Below are 16,547 nucleotides of genomic sequence, written 5' to 3'. Positions count from 1 at the left end.
TCTGTAAAGCGGGGGCATATTTGTGCAGCGGCTTTATTAAATACAGTAGTTCTTCATATTGACACTCTGCAATAAGAATTAATTTCTCAAACATGGATTGACAGTATAACCCCCACCTGCTCCATTGGAGTAGTTTCAATTAAATGAAGTACATCATTTGCCTCTTTGTCCTTAAACTGCTTAAATTAAGAGGCAGGGGGTGGGGAGATGTTTTTCTCCTTGAAGCAACAACAGAAATTTTGTTTCCATTAGGGGAAGGGATAGTCAGTGTCTAAAGGCAGGTAGTTTATATGTTTACTCACCTAAAAACATGGTGTTTCTGTTACAGTTTTTTTCCTTGAGTGTTTGTTTTAAGTAATTAAATGCAAAAAGTGTGTTTTGGTAAATTAAGTTTGAGACATGCAAAATCCAAGAAATGTACAGTTATTTTTAACCCTTTATCTTGAACCTGTGCTGTGGTGCCTTTGGTGTGACTTTTTCCCTGGAAGGATGACTTGAGGATAGCAGGATATGGGTGCAGATTTATATTTCTTGAATTTCTCTGTGTTACAATCTTAGCGTTATTTAAATTTAGTTCTTTGTATTTGTAAATGTATTAAAAAGGTTTGAGTTTACCAAAGAGTGACTTACCCAAAATTGTCTCAGACAAAAGCAAACAAGAAAACATTATGTTGATTGTACAGGTTCAGGTTCAAAACATTGTAACAGACTGTTAGGGGCAGGAAATGATCCATTTTCCTACAAGCCGTGATTCAGCAGTGTGCGCGTCCCTCCCGCGCGGGCAGCGTTCGTGCCTCCAAGCCATAGTCCAGCTCTGCTGCAGCAGCGCTCCGGCCGCTCTGCCGGACGCCACCGTCAGTCACCCCTGGCAGCAGCACTGCCACTGTGCCTTGTCACATAGCGGGGTGCCAGCATCAGCACTGTCACAGACACCAGGCGTGACCACCGAGCAGGACGCCATCACCTTAGCAAAGGGTGGAAACACTGTGCAGTGTCTCGTGTCTGTGCAGTTCTCAGCACAGGGCTGTTACACATTTCATTTACAATAAATGCAGAAGTCAATAGAATATGTGAAGAAATATTTGATTGACAGCAAAATAAGTAATGAAATTACACAGGCTGGTTCATAATTGAGTCTCTTCTTAATCTACCTTTTTAATTCTAGACAAATGTGAAAACAGTGACAGTGTCCTTTCCTTTAGATGCTTAACCTATTCTGACAAACTGTGAAAATAAAGGATTTTATACCTTTGCTAATGTTTCTGATTTAAAACTATTATTTTAGTTTTCTTTATCAGTTATCTTCCATATTGCTTCTTTTAAACTTGTAAATACGTTTAGAAAATAGCTTTGTAAATACTTACAAGTGTATTAAAAGTTCAATTTGGTCACTAAGGCCTCAAGATTGGCTCTGCTTTTTGAGTGTGAAGTCTTTCTGTAGCATAAAGGATACTGTCAGTTCACTGTCAGCAGGGTAGACTGTAGGCCTAAATTGAGAGTTTTAATGCAGTCTTCCCCAGCATATATTCATGTTGTATGCTGAAGCCTTTGGTTTACTTTAGACATAACAATGAGGCCTCCTAATATGTTTAGGCTGAATTATGGGAAGAACAACAGGAATAAAATCAAGGGCTGGGAAAATATTGAATAAGCTTTACCTTTAAATATATATATATATATATATATATATATATAATTTTAATTTTTGTATTAGTTTACTGTGATTCTTTTATTGTCATTTTTCTAAACAGGTTTTACATGAAACCATTGAAAGGGACTCAAATATGCAACACCTAATCTATTTTCCAAGGGAATTTTACCCTTGAATGGTGCTTTTTGACTGGTCAGGGTTATTTATTAAATTTTATATTTGAAAGTATTTGGGGAATTATGTAAATTCTTTATATGAATCTCTTTATTTCATGAATTGTAAATTTCATAATACTCAGTGATCAGATTGGAAGTTTAGTAAAGTCATTCAAAATGTTCAAACTTTATAATCTGTGTGCATTTTACATATATTTTATCAAGTGCCAGAATACTTGTATTTAATATTGTAGATTTAATACTACTTGCACATCCCTGTGGCAGCATTAACTTAAGTTACTCAAGTTTACATTAAAAAAAAAAAAAAAAAACCTAAACGAATAAGTAAGCCTGGGACATGTGTTCCTGTATTTCTTCAGGGGATGTGAAGCCAGGTATCACTGACTGAGCAGATTTGTTTCCTGCTCCTGTAGCTCACTCCTGCTATGGCAGATACAGAACTGCTGACTCCCATTCCCACAGGCCAGGGATTCAGCCTTTGAACTCAGCCTGAGAACCTCTGGTTGTAGATCTGGTTAGAGGTAGAGCTCTTGCACGATTTTAACAGTGTTTGTTTCTGACTGAAAATTTGTATTTTTAAATAAATTTTATTTGTATGGTTATTTTTCAAGATAAATAATTGAACATTTTGAATGACTTGACTTGGTGTCATTACCTTGCAATATAAACCAGGAACCTCACACCTCCGCACTTCATCGCCACGTGAAGTAAATGAAGCTAGCTAAGCTGATGCTGTAAGAATTAGTAACTTGCCATTAAGGATTATTTTACAGCATGAACTTTAAAATATTTATTCAGATGATATTTTACTCTTGTATTCACTTTGGGTTTAGATTTGTGACATGAATATTTCTGTGCTGCTTTATTTTGTTCTGATGAATTTGTTTCTTGCTTGTAAATTGCCTTTTTTATGGTATAAAGTCAATCGGAATTGCTGTTTGTAAATTAAAATGCTTCTAGAGCAAATCTGTGGTGTCAGTGTCTACATTTAGATATTTAATTACTGAGGAGTTTGCATTTTAGATGCTATTACTGAAGTGTTACAAGAAGCATTTTAATACTGATCTACCAACTAGAAATCAAAATACTTTAGAGACAACTACTCTTGAAGTTTCTCTGTTTTGCCAGCATTAATTGCTTCATTCTGAACAGATAATCATTTGAGTGGTGTTCCATTTTGAGTTCCAAAACCTCATCCAACTTTCAGAGCAAAACAAAAAGCCCAGCCAGGTGGTGGCAGTCCATCCATGCCACTCCAAGGCTGGTCTGTTGAGGAGGGACGCCCTGTTCATTCCTCCAGCAGCATTTACGTTTGATGTTCTGCCGCATTCCTCAGTAGGGGTGATGCTGCTCCTAGCAAGTGTAGGTACACTCCTCCTCACCCGCGATGTTGAATTTAACAGGAGCAGCCCCAGTGCAGCTGTAGGCCGTGGTTATCTTGACTGGCAGTGGGATTTGGAGGAACTGGAGCTGCATGGGTTAGTGCCTGAGTCCCTGCTGGTGTCAGAGTACCTATTCCAGCAAAACTTCCTTTCAAATCTCCTTCTTATAAGGTCTGAAACTTCAAGTAATGCAGAATGGGGTAAACAAGACCTGACTGTTAGGAGTGGGATAAATACTGTTGCACTGGTATCCAGGCCACTGAGATGATCAGGTGTCTGGAGCATCTGCTATGGAGCCAGGGTGGGAGAGCTGGGGGTGCTCATCTGGAGAAGAGAAGGGTCTGGGGAGACCTCAGAGCCCCTTCCAGCACCTAAAAGGGCTCCAGGAGAGTTGGAGAGGGACTTTTGACAAGGGCCTGGAGTGCATCCCACTGCCACAGGGCAGGGTAAGATGGGATATTGGGAGGGAATTGTTCCCTGGGAGTGTGGCAAGGCCCTGGTACAGGGTGCTCAGAGCAGCTGGGGCTGCCCCATCCCTGTAGTGTCCAAGGCCAGGTTGGTCCAGGCTTGGAGCAACCTGGGATAGTGGAAGGTGTCTCTGCCCATGGCAGGGAGGTGGAATGAGATGAGCTTTTAAGTCCCTTCCAACCCAAATAATTCTGATTCTATGAGTGCTGTGAAATACTTGAATTTCTCTCATCATAGCTGGCACATCTGAATTCAGCATCCAGGGAAAAACAGACCCAGAGATTGGATACTTGCTTAAAAAGTGCTACAAAATACCACTTTCAGCAAAGCAGAAAACAGAAGACAAAGTTTTTGTGGAAAAGTTTTGTTAAGATGGCTAAGGATAAAACTTAGTTTAGGTTAAAAAGAACCAGTTCTGTTCACCTGATCTTTGTGTACATGCGGACACAGGCCCCATTGCTTAACTTTTCGTAATGCAGACTTCTTGAAAACAGGTTGAGGGAAAGGTAGAATAGCCAATGAATATGGCATATGGAATTTATACTCTTCCAGCATTAATCATGCAGAGAAAATGAAGCCAAATCCCATGGATGCTACATTTCATGAGCTATATGAAATAGCATATTACATTTGTATTGTGCACGGGTTTAGGAAAAATTTAAATTTAATATTATGGCAAAACTTAGTTGAATTATAGACAGAAACATTTCATTAAAATGTAGGGAAGTTATATGGCTGATAGCATTGTTTAAAGTAACATTCTTTGTCTCTGCATTCTTTTCCACAAGAGGGTGCTGACTTATTTTTAAAAATATATTATGTAGGGGGTCATTTAAGGTGCTGTACATTGCAGAAGCCTAAAATAAGAACAAAAAAAGAAGTTTCCAGTCCTCATGATGACCCCTTCAAAAGGAGCAGGTGCTGGGTGATTCCATTGTTAGCAGTGTTTATACCCAGGATTTCAGAGGCTGTTGTGCTGTGCTGCATGAGACCTACCTGGGCATTGAACGCCACCATTTTATAGTACTTCAAGCATCAGTTTGGTAACTCTGTCAGAATATCATAACCATTTGGATAAGAAGTTTACTGGTTTTCAGATAGTTTTCTTCCAAATTCCTGTAAAAATACCAGTAACTAATGTATATTTTTCAAAGACTGTAGCACATGGATTGCTGATTTAATGTCCTGGCACAGTGATACAGGACAGAGAAGAAAACATTTTGCCAGAGAATTCTGTACTTTTGCTCTAGTGGGAACTGATGCTGTATGTATTAGAGGAAAGTGTGTTGCTTGGCAGTACACCAGTAGGATAAACTAAAATAAGAATTAAATTATTGGAGATTCATATGAAATTAATTTTCGGTAGCCTTTCTGAGCGGGAGGGAAGTGTAGGGAGAATACGTTCTGTGTAGTGCCTTTGGCTTTGATGTAGTTATTGGTGTTGTGAGCATCAGGACTTGTAACAGATCTCAAATCTATGTTTAAAGTTATTTTTACAATTTATTCTCAATTTGAAGTTTTCTGCCTTGAAAAGCACACTCATACACATTTAATTGCGACGTCTGAAGATGTTTAAACTGCTCTGAGTTGGATAGCTACTGAAAACCTTTGGTAATCAGGAAATTGGAAAGACACCTTATAAATGTACTCGGGGCATCATGCAGTATCTCAAAGCTTCCTCTGCATACCCTCACTAGGCTTTTGTTCTCTAACATGCAAACCTGCCGGCCAGCCCGATGGGCTGAGTGGAATCCTGCGTGTACGTACCAGTCCACAGAGCCAATGTTTTCCTGTAGCGATGCCTACACACACTGTGCCTGAGCGTTGCTTTTATAGAAGCTGTAAATCAGAGAAAGGTGCACTATCTTTTTGCCTGGTTGCTTCAAGTACCACTCTCAGTTACCAAGAAGCCCACAAAGCTCTATTTGATTGCCTTGGAAGAACACACACGGTCACTGACCCGCAGCATCATCACCCGGACCTGAACTTGACCCCGGTTTTAGTTTGGGGGTTCCGAGAGGTTCGTCGATGCACCGGGAAGGGAGAGGCACAGCCCATGCTGCGGCGAGGGGACGCGAAAGACCGGCACTTCACTGACTCTCCTCCGGGAGCGACCAGACCCGCTGTTCGGGGCCCGGCCGCGACCGGGAGGGACGCTCGTGCTGTTTGGAAGAGCCCTGCCCCTCGCCCCGGGCTCGCCCCTCGCCCCGGGCTCGCCCCTCGCCCCGGGCTCGCCCCTCGCCCCGGGCTCGCCCCTCGCCCGGACGCCCGGGCTCCCGCCGCCCTCACGGAGCCGTGTGCGCAGCCGCGCTGAGAACGCCAGGGGGCGCGGGCGGGGCGGGCGCGGCCAAGGACGGCGCCGCAGCACCTGCGCTCGCGCGCTCCCGCCCCGCCCGGGCCCATTGGTGCGCGCTCCCGCGTGGGGAGCCGGTTGGCTGGCGCTCGCGTCAGTCCGCGCGCTCCGGCCCCGCCCCGCGGTCCCTAGCCGGGCCGGGCCTCGTCCCCGGCGGCGCTGAGGGCGCCTCCCTCTCACCGAGAGAGCTCGGGGGCGTTGCTGGGGGCATCAAGTCCCGAACAGGTGAGCTGCGGATAAGCCCCGCGTGCCCGGCAGAAAAGGTGGGACAGGCCGCCACAGCCCCTCGTCCCCCCGCCTTCTGCCGTCCCCGCTCCGGGCGTGTGTTGCGGGCGGAGCTCTGCGGCGACAGGCCCAGACGGGCGCTCACCCTCCGGAGGCGCCGCTAGCGGGAGGCCCGCGGCTCCCGGCTCCCCGGGGTTGGCGCGGGGCGCTGCCGCATCGCCGCCCGCCGTGGCGGGTCCGGGCACCTCCCGCGCGGGGTGCGGCAGGTGCGGGGAGGCGGGGTGGGCTCCGGGCCATGGCGGGGCCGGGCGGCGCTTCCCCGCTCTGCGAGCGCCCGGCCAGCCCCGCGGCCTCTCTCGGAAAGGGCCCCGGGCCCCTCCCCGCCGGGCGATGTCGCTCCGGCGCGGGGCTGGCGGTCTCCACGGCCCTGCCCGCCCGCGGGGCTCCGGGGCTGGCCAGGTGCGGTGAGGTGGGGCGGGCACGTGCAGTCTGTGCTGCGCGGCGCGCATCCGGGCGGACAGTGCGAGCAGCCTTGGTACGGATGTGGGGTATGGGGGGAACAGATGGAAACCGCCTAGTGTTGGCCACGTCCTCCTGTGTCTTTAGGAATACATTTGAAAACTATTTGCATATCATGTGGATGAAACCGTGCAGGTCTTGTTAAGAGCCTTTACTGCGGTCTGTTTTCAAATCACTTCAGATAGTTTTTTTTTCTGCAGGTTTATGTCAGCCTGGTGCTTTGGCATGTAGTGAATGGAGGAATGGCTGTTGAAATTATTGGTTATAGAAGTACATCATATCTTTTGTCTGTGGTTTGTTGTTCTGAACCCAACTAAATGGAGCATATGTATTCTTGTCATACTAATTATTGAAAAAATTGAAATGCGTTGCTGTCTCTGAAATACAGAAGAATATTCCTTTCCTCAGAAACCTTATCCATGAATGTTGCAAATTGTCTTTTATGTCTAGCTTTGATAGTCAGATATTTTTTCTCTTGTTGACCATTCGTGCCATGCCTAGTAGTTCTTCATGTCTGAGAAGGACAGGAAGCTGTTGTAAAGTGCAGAACTACACACACTTGTTTGTTCATTTTCTGTATGTTACCCATCCTGCATGATGCAGCACCAGTCTGAAGAAAAATAAGTACAGAACACTTTCAAACCAAGTTATTCACTTTTCTGTTTATTTGCCTTATTTTAGTGAAGACATCTAGAAGTTCACGAGCATAGTAATGACAAGGTTTGCCCTTTACTAAAATGTCATGTGATGCAGGGCAGACAACAGGCATCATGTCTGTAATATGATTGACATACTTAAATGGATGCTAACCCATTTTTAACTTGTCATTTTGATTATTCTGTGAACTAGGATCATTTTCTCATGCAAGGAGTGCCTACTGGATGAGTTTTGGGTGTGTCAAAAGAATACTGCTTTTCTAGCAAAAGATAGCTTGTTTGATGCCAGTAGGAATTGTGTATAGTTATAGTCTAGAAGACAGACTTTTTAAAGGGGGAGGTTCCCTAGTGATAGAATGAAAATAAAAACAGTAGTAGAGGCACAGTAACACCAAGTGACCTGCAGTGATTTTTACCTTTATCAAAGCAACATGGGCTTCAATGAGATTTTCATGTCTGTCAGTCTGTATAAGAGAAGCTGTCTTTGAGGTTTTGTTCTCATCTGATGTGTAATTTATGTGTAATTTTATTAAACATTAGGTTTTATAAAAGTTGGTATAAGGCAAAAGAGGAGAAAAGGGAAGGGTTATGCCTAATGTAAATATCACCAAAATGAGTTACCTAAGCAATATTTTTCTCAGGTTTGTAGCTGATTATGTTTGTTGGAAGAGCCGTGGCTTTATTTGCTCATACAGAGATAAAAGAATTACTGTATTTGGATTTGTGTCCATTTTGCTTTGTTTAGTTAAGCCTTGAAGAAAATGGTATGAAGATGAGTAGCATTTACAATTCATAAAGCACCTTGAAAGAAGGGAGTGAAACCAATAAATAATACAATAAATAATGTGTGTTGGCTTGGACCTTGTGTTGATTGACAGAGTGAGGGGGAGTTACAAGCACTTATTTGGAGTATATTTAGCTATGAAACTTCTAATACATTGCCCTACTCTCTGTGTTGTAAATGTAGTTCTTTTGAGTTTGGGAATTTGTCAAATACCGATGAAACTAGAATAGGGAACTAACAATGAAAGTTGTGAGGGAGAGGTAAGAATAAAAATACCAGAGCACATGTTTCAGGTGAGGAGTGCACAATTTGAGAAGAATTGAGTTGTAAAATAAATGTCACTGTAATCCTGTTTCCTGGTATTTACAGGAATGTTATGCTTTTAAACAAGAGATAAAAGTGCTGAAAAACCAGAGCTAGACCCAGAAAAGAACTAATGGAGGTGTGCAGCAAAATGGGTTGAGAGCACAGCTGCCTTATTCCACCGTAAGTATGCAAATGCATTTAAAGTTACAGGTATTTCACATTTTCACCTATATTTGGTAACCAGAGATTACAGAAGTGTCTGTCAGTTCCTTTCTGTTTAGAGAACTTGAGTTGTAGGAGTATTTTACTATAATTTGCAGATATGTTTCTTTTCCTGTAACTGAAGATTTTTTCCTTTGATGAAGATTCCCTTAAAGTAAAACTTCCCTAAACATACATCTTGGTCTTCTAAGATATTCAAGTTTGCAGACTTGCTTGAAGGGTAATGACTTTTGAAGGAAGACTTCTGCTAGAGGGAGTACTGCAGTTCTGTCTTGATATGGAACCTTAATGTAAAGATTTCCAGACACAGATAAAATTCCAGTCTATGCAAAGTTCTTCAAATGGTTTCTAATAATTAGAAACCCCTACTGTATTTCTTGTCTTAATTTGTTTATGTAGCCAGATGGAGATCTGTCTACTATGTTTACTTAGTAGAATTCCCTTTATTGTACTTTTTGGGCTTATACAAGTAATTTTGATCATTCTGTTACTTTACTTCCTGATGCAGTAAGTAATGGTGCAGATTGAAGAATGGAGAGAAGAAAACATTTAAGAGTAAATTTGTAAATGTAATAAATGGTCATTAGAGTGAGCTCAGTAATCAGTGGATATAAAGATGTGGGGCATAATCAGAAGAATAGCATTGGACATTCAAGCCAGCATTATCAGCTTCCTACTCTTTCATGGTTTTAGCAACTGAGGATTGTGTGTGATTTGACATAATTTTTGACGGCCTTTTGTTATGAAATTTTGCATACAGCTCTCAAACTAGAAAACTGAGACATTGCATTCATTAGAATTTTGAAAAATAAGACAACCTTATTTTTATTTCACTTGTAGAATGTTAGCATATCTTTTTGGTATAGTGGCTGCCACATACATCTTTATATCCAGGTTGCCCTATGACAGTTACTTTGAAAAGCTGGAGTTTTAATTGTGGTAGGGCAGCTTCGTGACAACAAAGGGACCCATGGCAGTCTAGTGTAACATGTGACAAATCAACTAAAGCATGCCATAAATGTGCATAACCTGCACATTAGGTGTTGTTTTTAATGTACTGTTAGATATAATTCAAATCAGTTGTGCGTTCATAAAACCCAAGTGTTTAGGACTTGGATTCTGAAGTTGTTTCTTGAACTCATCACAGCAGCTGCTTCTCTGCTCACAGTTGAACTCATTTGAGTACATGCACTGGAGGGGTGGAAGTAGGAGAGTTTAGAGAATTATAGAAAGGGAAGTCAACTTTGCATATACTTTTTCCAGAATTAGACTTAATCCATTGGCAGCTATTGGGAAATGATGCAAGATTCAGGTTTTTTTCAGCCTATTTACTCAGCGACAATGCATGTTATTGAGGAATAGTTATTTGCTTGAGTGATCTCAGTTTATCTTCAGCTGAATTAATCCACAGCCCCATTTTTTTTCTGTTACATTTTCATTATTCATCATTAAATATAGTAAGAAGTTTCTCAGAAAAGGATGTGCATGAAACTGCTAAATTGTTCATAGCGTATTTTATCTATAGGTGGTACTGTTGCCTAAAGCACAGTGAAATATATTAGGGACTTCCTAGTGAAATGGATACTGAAAGTACACAAGTGTTTGCTTTGGAAGACCTTTAAAAAGCCATCACATTTCTATGACTAATCTTCTGTAGCCTAATTGCTTTGTTCTTAATAAACTGTTGGTAGGCAATTATTTAAATCCAGACTTTCAAATACTCTAGAATTTTTCATGTTGTCCAAATGTCCACCAAGGTTTATTGTTTAATTACTTCAGAAGGACTTTTTGAAATTAAGATGGTTTTCATATAAAGCATTATGACTATTAACACAGCTCAACTGTCTGGTCTCATATCTGTGTTTGTTCATGAAGTGGATATCATAAAAGGGCTCAGATAGTTCTTTTCTGAAGGAAGTGGAGTTTCCATCGGTAATTTCTATAATTACTCTAGGAGATATGGTCCTTTTCCCCTCCACTTTGCAGGAATCATATGTGAGGGGTTGGGAAATGGGTTTTCAGAGGGGATACTTATTGGATGGGCCACAAATGAAGACGCATGGTGTTTGTACTTTTGGGAGAGGAGGCTGTCAAGAATTAAATAGAGTTGCATCAATGTTGCTTAGTGCTTGTGGTTTGTGTTTCTGTAAGTTAGCAAGTATACATGTAGCACTCACCAGCTGCTGCTTTGAAAGAGGTAAAGAAATTCTCCCCTCCAAATCCTTCCAGGATGGTTTGCTCTGACACTGCAATGAAAAACAGCTTCTAAATTGTGCAAGCTCAAAAGGATTTGAAATCCTATTGAATTTACTTTTTTGTTTGTTTGTTTTAAATAAAGTTATGATACTGACCTGAAAGAAACCTAATGAGGGCTGAAGCTGCACATGATGTAGATGGTGATACAAGTTTCTCATCAGTGACTGATTGCAAGCACAGGGGCAAAAATATAACCCTGTTATTGTTTCATTCTGGTTTTGTAATAGAACCATTTTCTTCCAGTAGTTAGCTGTGCTAACATCGTTTGGTCTGTACTCTATGCCCACAGCATCTGAGTATGACTTTGTTCATGGTTCATCAAGGAAAGAAACATTCTAGTGGTGAACATCTGGAAGAATAGTGTAGGAATGAAGAAAAGGAAAGTGAATGTGATGATGAAAAACGGTTCAGGACTTAATATGAGCTCTGATTATATGGTGTGTTGTGAATGTGTCTTCAGGCTGGGTGTAGCCAGTGGAGTGTAGTAGTATATTGTTGGTCTTGCTAAAGGTAAAAAGCAAGATTTTGTAGGTATTCTTCATTCCCTTGTCTTGATCAATGCCACTTAACATTCTGATGTCTGATACCAAATTCTGGAAGGCTTATCCACTGAGGAGCAACTGAGGGCTTTGTGATTATCTAATTTGGAGAAAAAGAGGCTGAAAATGGCAACCTTGTTGTTCTCTGCAGCTTCCTGAGAGGACATGGAGAAGGAAGATGGTGATCTCTTCTGCCCAGAATCCAGGGGTGGGACATATGTGAATGATTAAAAGCTTCACCAGGGGAGGTTCAGGCTGAACATCAGTAAACATTTCTTTAGCTGAGAGGGTGGTCAAATACTCGAGCAGGCTTCCTAGAGATGTGGTTGGTGCCCCATACTTGTCAGTGTTTAAGAGCCTTTGAACAATGTCCATAATAAAATGCTTTAACTTATGGTCATCCCTGAAGTGGTCAGACAGTGAGACTAGATGATCATTGAATGCCCTTTCCAACTGAAACGAAGCTGTTCTAAATTTATTTTTTAAAAAATGCAAACCCTACTGGTTACTTCTGTTGGTTCTACCAAGGTTATCAGTGCCCAGGTAGGGCCCTAGTGCACTTTGATTGTTCTTGCTGAACCAGTTGTCTGGCTAATTTAAGCTTAAGAAAGAACATTTATCTTTTGGTAGAATGCTGAAGTATATTTTCTTAAAAGCATGTTGCAGCTCTCAGTTCATGATTCAGTGGTATTAGGAAAACCATAATCAACTAATGAAAGTAGTAATTAAATGGTTTTTGAAATCAGCGAAGCCAGTTGACTTGTGGAGTCTGGAATGGCTGAATTAGGGCTGGTAAGAAGCATAAATAGCTCAGTATTTTTCCCTTCAGTGAAAAAATCAATAAGAACAATGGTCATCAGTGATTGCTGACATGGTTATCTTTGTATTTGCTGAAAGCAATGTGAACAGTCAGTAACTTCTTCAGATTGCTCTGCTAGCATTCAGAAATTAGAGCACTTTAGTGGACTTTGTTGTGGACAAAGTCCACAAATTAGCGGACTTTGCTGGCCAGAAGTGGTTTTCTGTGCTTAAGTGTCTCAGGGACTTTCTTGTGAGTCGGGTAACTAGTACTGAGACTGAATGTATGGGCACTTTGACTGCATTGCATGCATATTACTAACAGCAATATAAAATTTGCATTTTGTTTTCAGAGAATGTTGCTTCTGTGGGGTAGATAAGATGTGACAAATTCTGGTAAAATAATGGCTCTAAAGTTTGCTTCTGTGCTTGGTTTTGATGGTGGTATTTTTGGGGTTTTTTTCCAGTTCTTTTTGCACTGTCTTCAGTTTTGCTTCAGAGAGCACTCCATATCTAAATGGGTTTGTCAAATTGGCAAAGAAGAACAGACAAACTCTGGTGTCTGTTGCATCCTGATTTATTCACTTTGCTTCTGGCAGCCTGTGAAGGAGATCTACTGCAGTGTGCCTGTGAACCTTCCATGAAAACAGATAAGGTGTCTCCTTAGTTTTGATTTTTAGCACCATTTGTGTAGTGCATCATTTTAATGATTAACCTGAGCAAGTTGAAAGAAATTGTACGAATCAAAAGCTGTGAAAAGAAGTTGCATGTCATTTAAGTGACTTCTTACATTTTATTGCCAATGTTTTGGGCCTTTGATAATTTCTGGCATTTGAGAAATTTCTTTTATAATCTTGTTTGTGTGAAATATGGCAAGTACAGGGGAATATTATTTTGAATATTTTTCTCTGTGTTGTCTGACAGCCTCTTCATCCTGTGGTCATAGTATTAGGTCCTGTGTTACTTTGTATGCAGAGTGATGCTTTCTGCAGGTGGGGAAACACTTCAAATGATCAAGTGGACTTGACTTAAAAGGATAATTGCTTCCTATGACTTTCATGAAGGTAGCAAAACAAGTGGGTGTGTAGAGAAGAATTTTTTCATAGATGTGAATCTTGAGGAAATCTTTGCACATAAGAAAAAGCAGTGCATTTTTAATGCTTGTGTTATATTTGGAACATTTTGGGAGGAGGGGGTAAGGTGAGGGGAATCTATTTTGATCATGTCTAGAATGAAAGTTTCTAGCCTTGCAAGATCTGTGTATGTGCTGAATGTTGAAAGGCAAAAGTATATTAGTGCTTTTTGGCTTAGGTATTAAAGCATTTTTGTCTTACTTTGATATAATGAACATTGAAACTTGGTGTAAAACTGAACTTGGGCATGATTCAAGTTCACATATGGGATTTTTCTTTCCCCTTTCACATCGTTACTGATTCCTCATGCCCTGGAGAACCTATTCAGAAAGGCAGGGATGGAGGCCACAAGAATATAATTGTGGCGGTAATGTAAATGCCACATGTTAAAGAAATTACATCTACAGAATTACTTTCTACTTCAGGATTGTAAGGACTGTTAAGAAGAGCAACTCCAGACCTAGAAATACTTATCAGCCTGTTAGTGCTCAAAATGAGTTAACCTTATCAGGAGTGCCATGACCTAGTTGAACTGTTAGAACATGGGTTGGACTCGATGATCTTAATGGTCCCTTCCAACCTAGAAATTCTGTGATTCTGTGTGATTCTGAGAAAATATAAAAGAAATTAACTGTTGCCTTGTTTAGCAGAGATGATTTTGGCATTATTTGAAGCAAAATTAGTGACTTGTTTCATTCGAGATCCTGGGGAGAATTGTTTGTCATTGTAGGAATGAGAAGTAAAAACTTCATCTTTCAAAAGAGAGTAAAATAAGAGGATATTTTTATTCTTAGCTGTTTGTTTTTTCAGAATTTTTCTGTTGGTGTGATTAGTGTTGTGGGAGGGAACGCAAGGACGCAGAGGAAAATGTGGCAGTATCCCTTGCTACACATATGAGCAACTACAGATTTTGCTGAAAGAGTCCATTTACAGGAATCAGGGGCAGTGCCTGCCATGGGCTTATCCATGTGTGCTGTGGAGAATGACGACACAACCGTGCTGTTTGCTCAGTTAAGGAGAATCAAAGCTTGAGCTGACTTCCTAGTTCTGTAAGCAGTTTGTGGTAGCCTGCAGTTTCTGAGACTTTGTCCTGCCTGGGAGGAACTTTTATATAAAACTTAATTCAATGTGAATGACAAATAATACACTTTTTCCCCCCCTGCATTTCTGGAGTTGAGTGGAGGTAAGGGTAAGGACTTGGCATGGCTTTAGCAATATTCAGTTGTACTCCTTCACAGGTAGTACCTGGAAAAGAAAAGAGCATCTGTCTCCTAAGATAAATCTCGTTTCCTAAGTCCTTTGCTCTGAGTAGGAAAAATGAAATATCTTGTATTGCTGGGTTATTTTCTCTGTGCATTTTGGGTTTTTTAATAAATTTGATTTATTCCACAAATAATTTGCTTTGCAGGAATTTCTGTTTTCTGTTTTCAACCAGTGCTGGCTGAGCTGAAACTTCCTGCACCTTGTGGAGAGCATGTATAAAAGGAATGACCTCATGGCCAGTGTGATGGTCACCTCCGCCACTCCAGAGGTACAGTTCATCGGGTTTCATTAGCTCCTGTATCAAAATGGAAATTTTGGCTTGTTTCACAGAAGCCCTTTCCACTACTAGTTGCATACCACACCGTTTGTAAGAAAAAGAACTTACACGGCAAGAAAATAATTATAGAACACTCCATGGTTTTTGGTGTTCACAACCATGTTTTTTTATTGTTTTTGTTAATGATTACTCTTTTTTTTTCATTTTAAATAGCACTTTTGACCTGTTACTCTGTAACTTAGAGCAGCCATGTATTATTGGTGAGTTCAGAGCAATGTAATATACCATCAAAATGGAGTCAGTCATTTTGAGATTAAATTAATCATTCTGCAGATAAGCCTACTTTTTTTTTTTTTTTTTTTTTAGGGTAGTAGCAGCTCAGATTCCCTGGAAGGGCGAAGTTCAGATTATGCCAATAAGAGCTACGATGCAGTTGTATTTGATGTGTTGAAAGTGACTCCTGAGGAGTTTGCTGTAAGTATAAATGTTATTTTTGCATTTAAGCTTGTATAATACTCAGTGTTGCAGAGTACTAAAAAATACATGAAATATTTTTTCTTAAAACCCCCCCAACTTTTAAATAAACTTCAGGTGTTTTTGAAAACAAATTTCTGATTTTATCAACTTCAATCAAATAATCCTGTCTTGGGATTTAATCATTTAGCACTGACCTGACACAGCCTGTTTGTTTTACTGTATAAAGTAATTTGCATTTTTTAAAGTCGTTAAGAGACCATAGCATAGGTTAGTTCTGGTTAGTGAGAAATCTGTGTATGGTTTGTAGTTACTGAAGGGCAGAAAGAAATACGTCATTGTTAGCTCTTCATATTACATGATGTAAAATTCTGTCTTCATTTCAGAGCCAGATAACATTGATGGATATGCCAGTATTTAAAGCTATACAACCTGAGGTAGGTTTTCTTAAACCACTTGCTTACATCTTTGGAATTCAGTGCCTGAGGAAATGTGACGATTTAAAGAATGCTTTTTTTGTTCAAAAATGCTCACCTTCTTGCACTGCACTAATGTTTTTCTAGGTGTATTCCCTGTTAGTACTGTGAATCTGTAATCCAGTATGAGTTACTTTGGTTTGTCATATGTTGCCAAAGGGGATAAGTATGCTTTCCTGGAAGTCTTCTTGTCTTGCTTTGAGTGGAGTGTTTCTTCAGGATAAGTTTATCAAGTGCAAAATTTCTCTATTCTCCCTTCTTCTGCTGCTTTTCAATTCATATCTGATTTCAGACTTTTGACTCCTGTCTCTGGCTATAATCTCAATTTTAGACTGCATCAACTGCTTTATAAGGTTCTTAATTTGTACAGTTTCTAAGATTCAGAATAATAAATGCTGGAATTAAATCAGCCCAAACCCTTAAATGTTAGTGTATTATTGTCTTTTAAGATTTTAGCCTTTTAAGAAAGACACATAAGGAAACCTGAGGCCTGTTGAGGAAAAGCGAAGTTAACAAAGACATTTGAAAATCAGTAGTATGAACTTGAGAAAGGAAGAATAAACAAAGAATAAATTTGTCATATTCTGAC

General features: G+C 40.5%; 1 protein-coding gene across 10 annotated transcripts in view; it reads left to right on the top strand.

Annotated features, from left to right (window-relative positions):
- Window positions 1–6,135: 6,135 nt before the first annotated feature.
- Window positions 6,136–16,547, top strand: part of RALGPS1 (Ral GEF with PH domain and SH3 binding motif 1) — a 79,010-nt gene continuing 68,598 nt past the window's right edge. For 5 of the 10 annotated variants that reach the window (XR_003945071.2, XM_050981006.1, XM_030230682.2 and 2 more), the window contains exons 1-5: window positions 6,136–6,255; window positions 8,584–8,700; window positions 14,877–14,999; window positions 15,375–15,482; window positions 15,869–15,919. Coding sequence is in view for 9 of the 10 variants with exons in the window: in XM_050981006.1 (XP_050836963.1) it covers window positions 14,943–14,999; window positions 15,375–15,482; window positions 15,869–15,919 (216 nt within the window). In the remaining variant the exon portion in view is untranslated. Of the gene's footprint in view, window positions 6,256–8,583; window positions 8,701–12,450; window positions 12,589–12,802; window positions 12,991–13,054; window positions 14,652–14,876; window positions 15,000–15,374; window positions 15,483–15,868; window positions 15,920–16,547 lie in introns of those variants that run through there. The other 5 variants (XM_030230678.2, XM_030230680.2, XM_018917527.3 and 2 more) reach the window with 5 other exon arrangements.

This window comes from Serinus canaria, chromosome 17 (assembly GCF_022539315.1).
Source record: "Serinus canaria isolate serCan28SL12 chromosome 17, serCan2020, whole genome shotgun sequence".
Classification (NCBI taxonomy): domain Eukaryota; kingdom Metazoa; phylum Chordata; class Aves; order Passeriformes; family Fringillidae; genus Serinus; species Serinus canaria.
The sequence above is the reverse complement of the archived record's forward strand: the minus strand, read 5'-3'. Positions and strand labels throughout refer to the sequence as shown.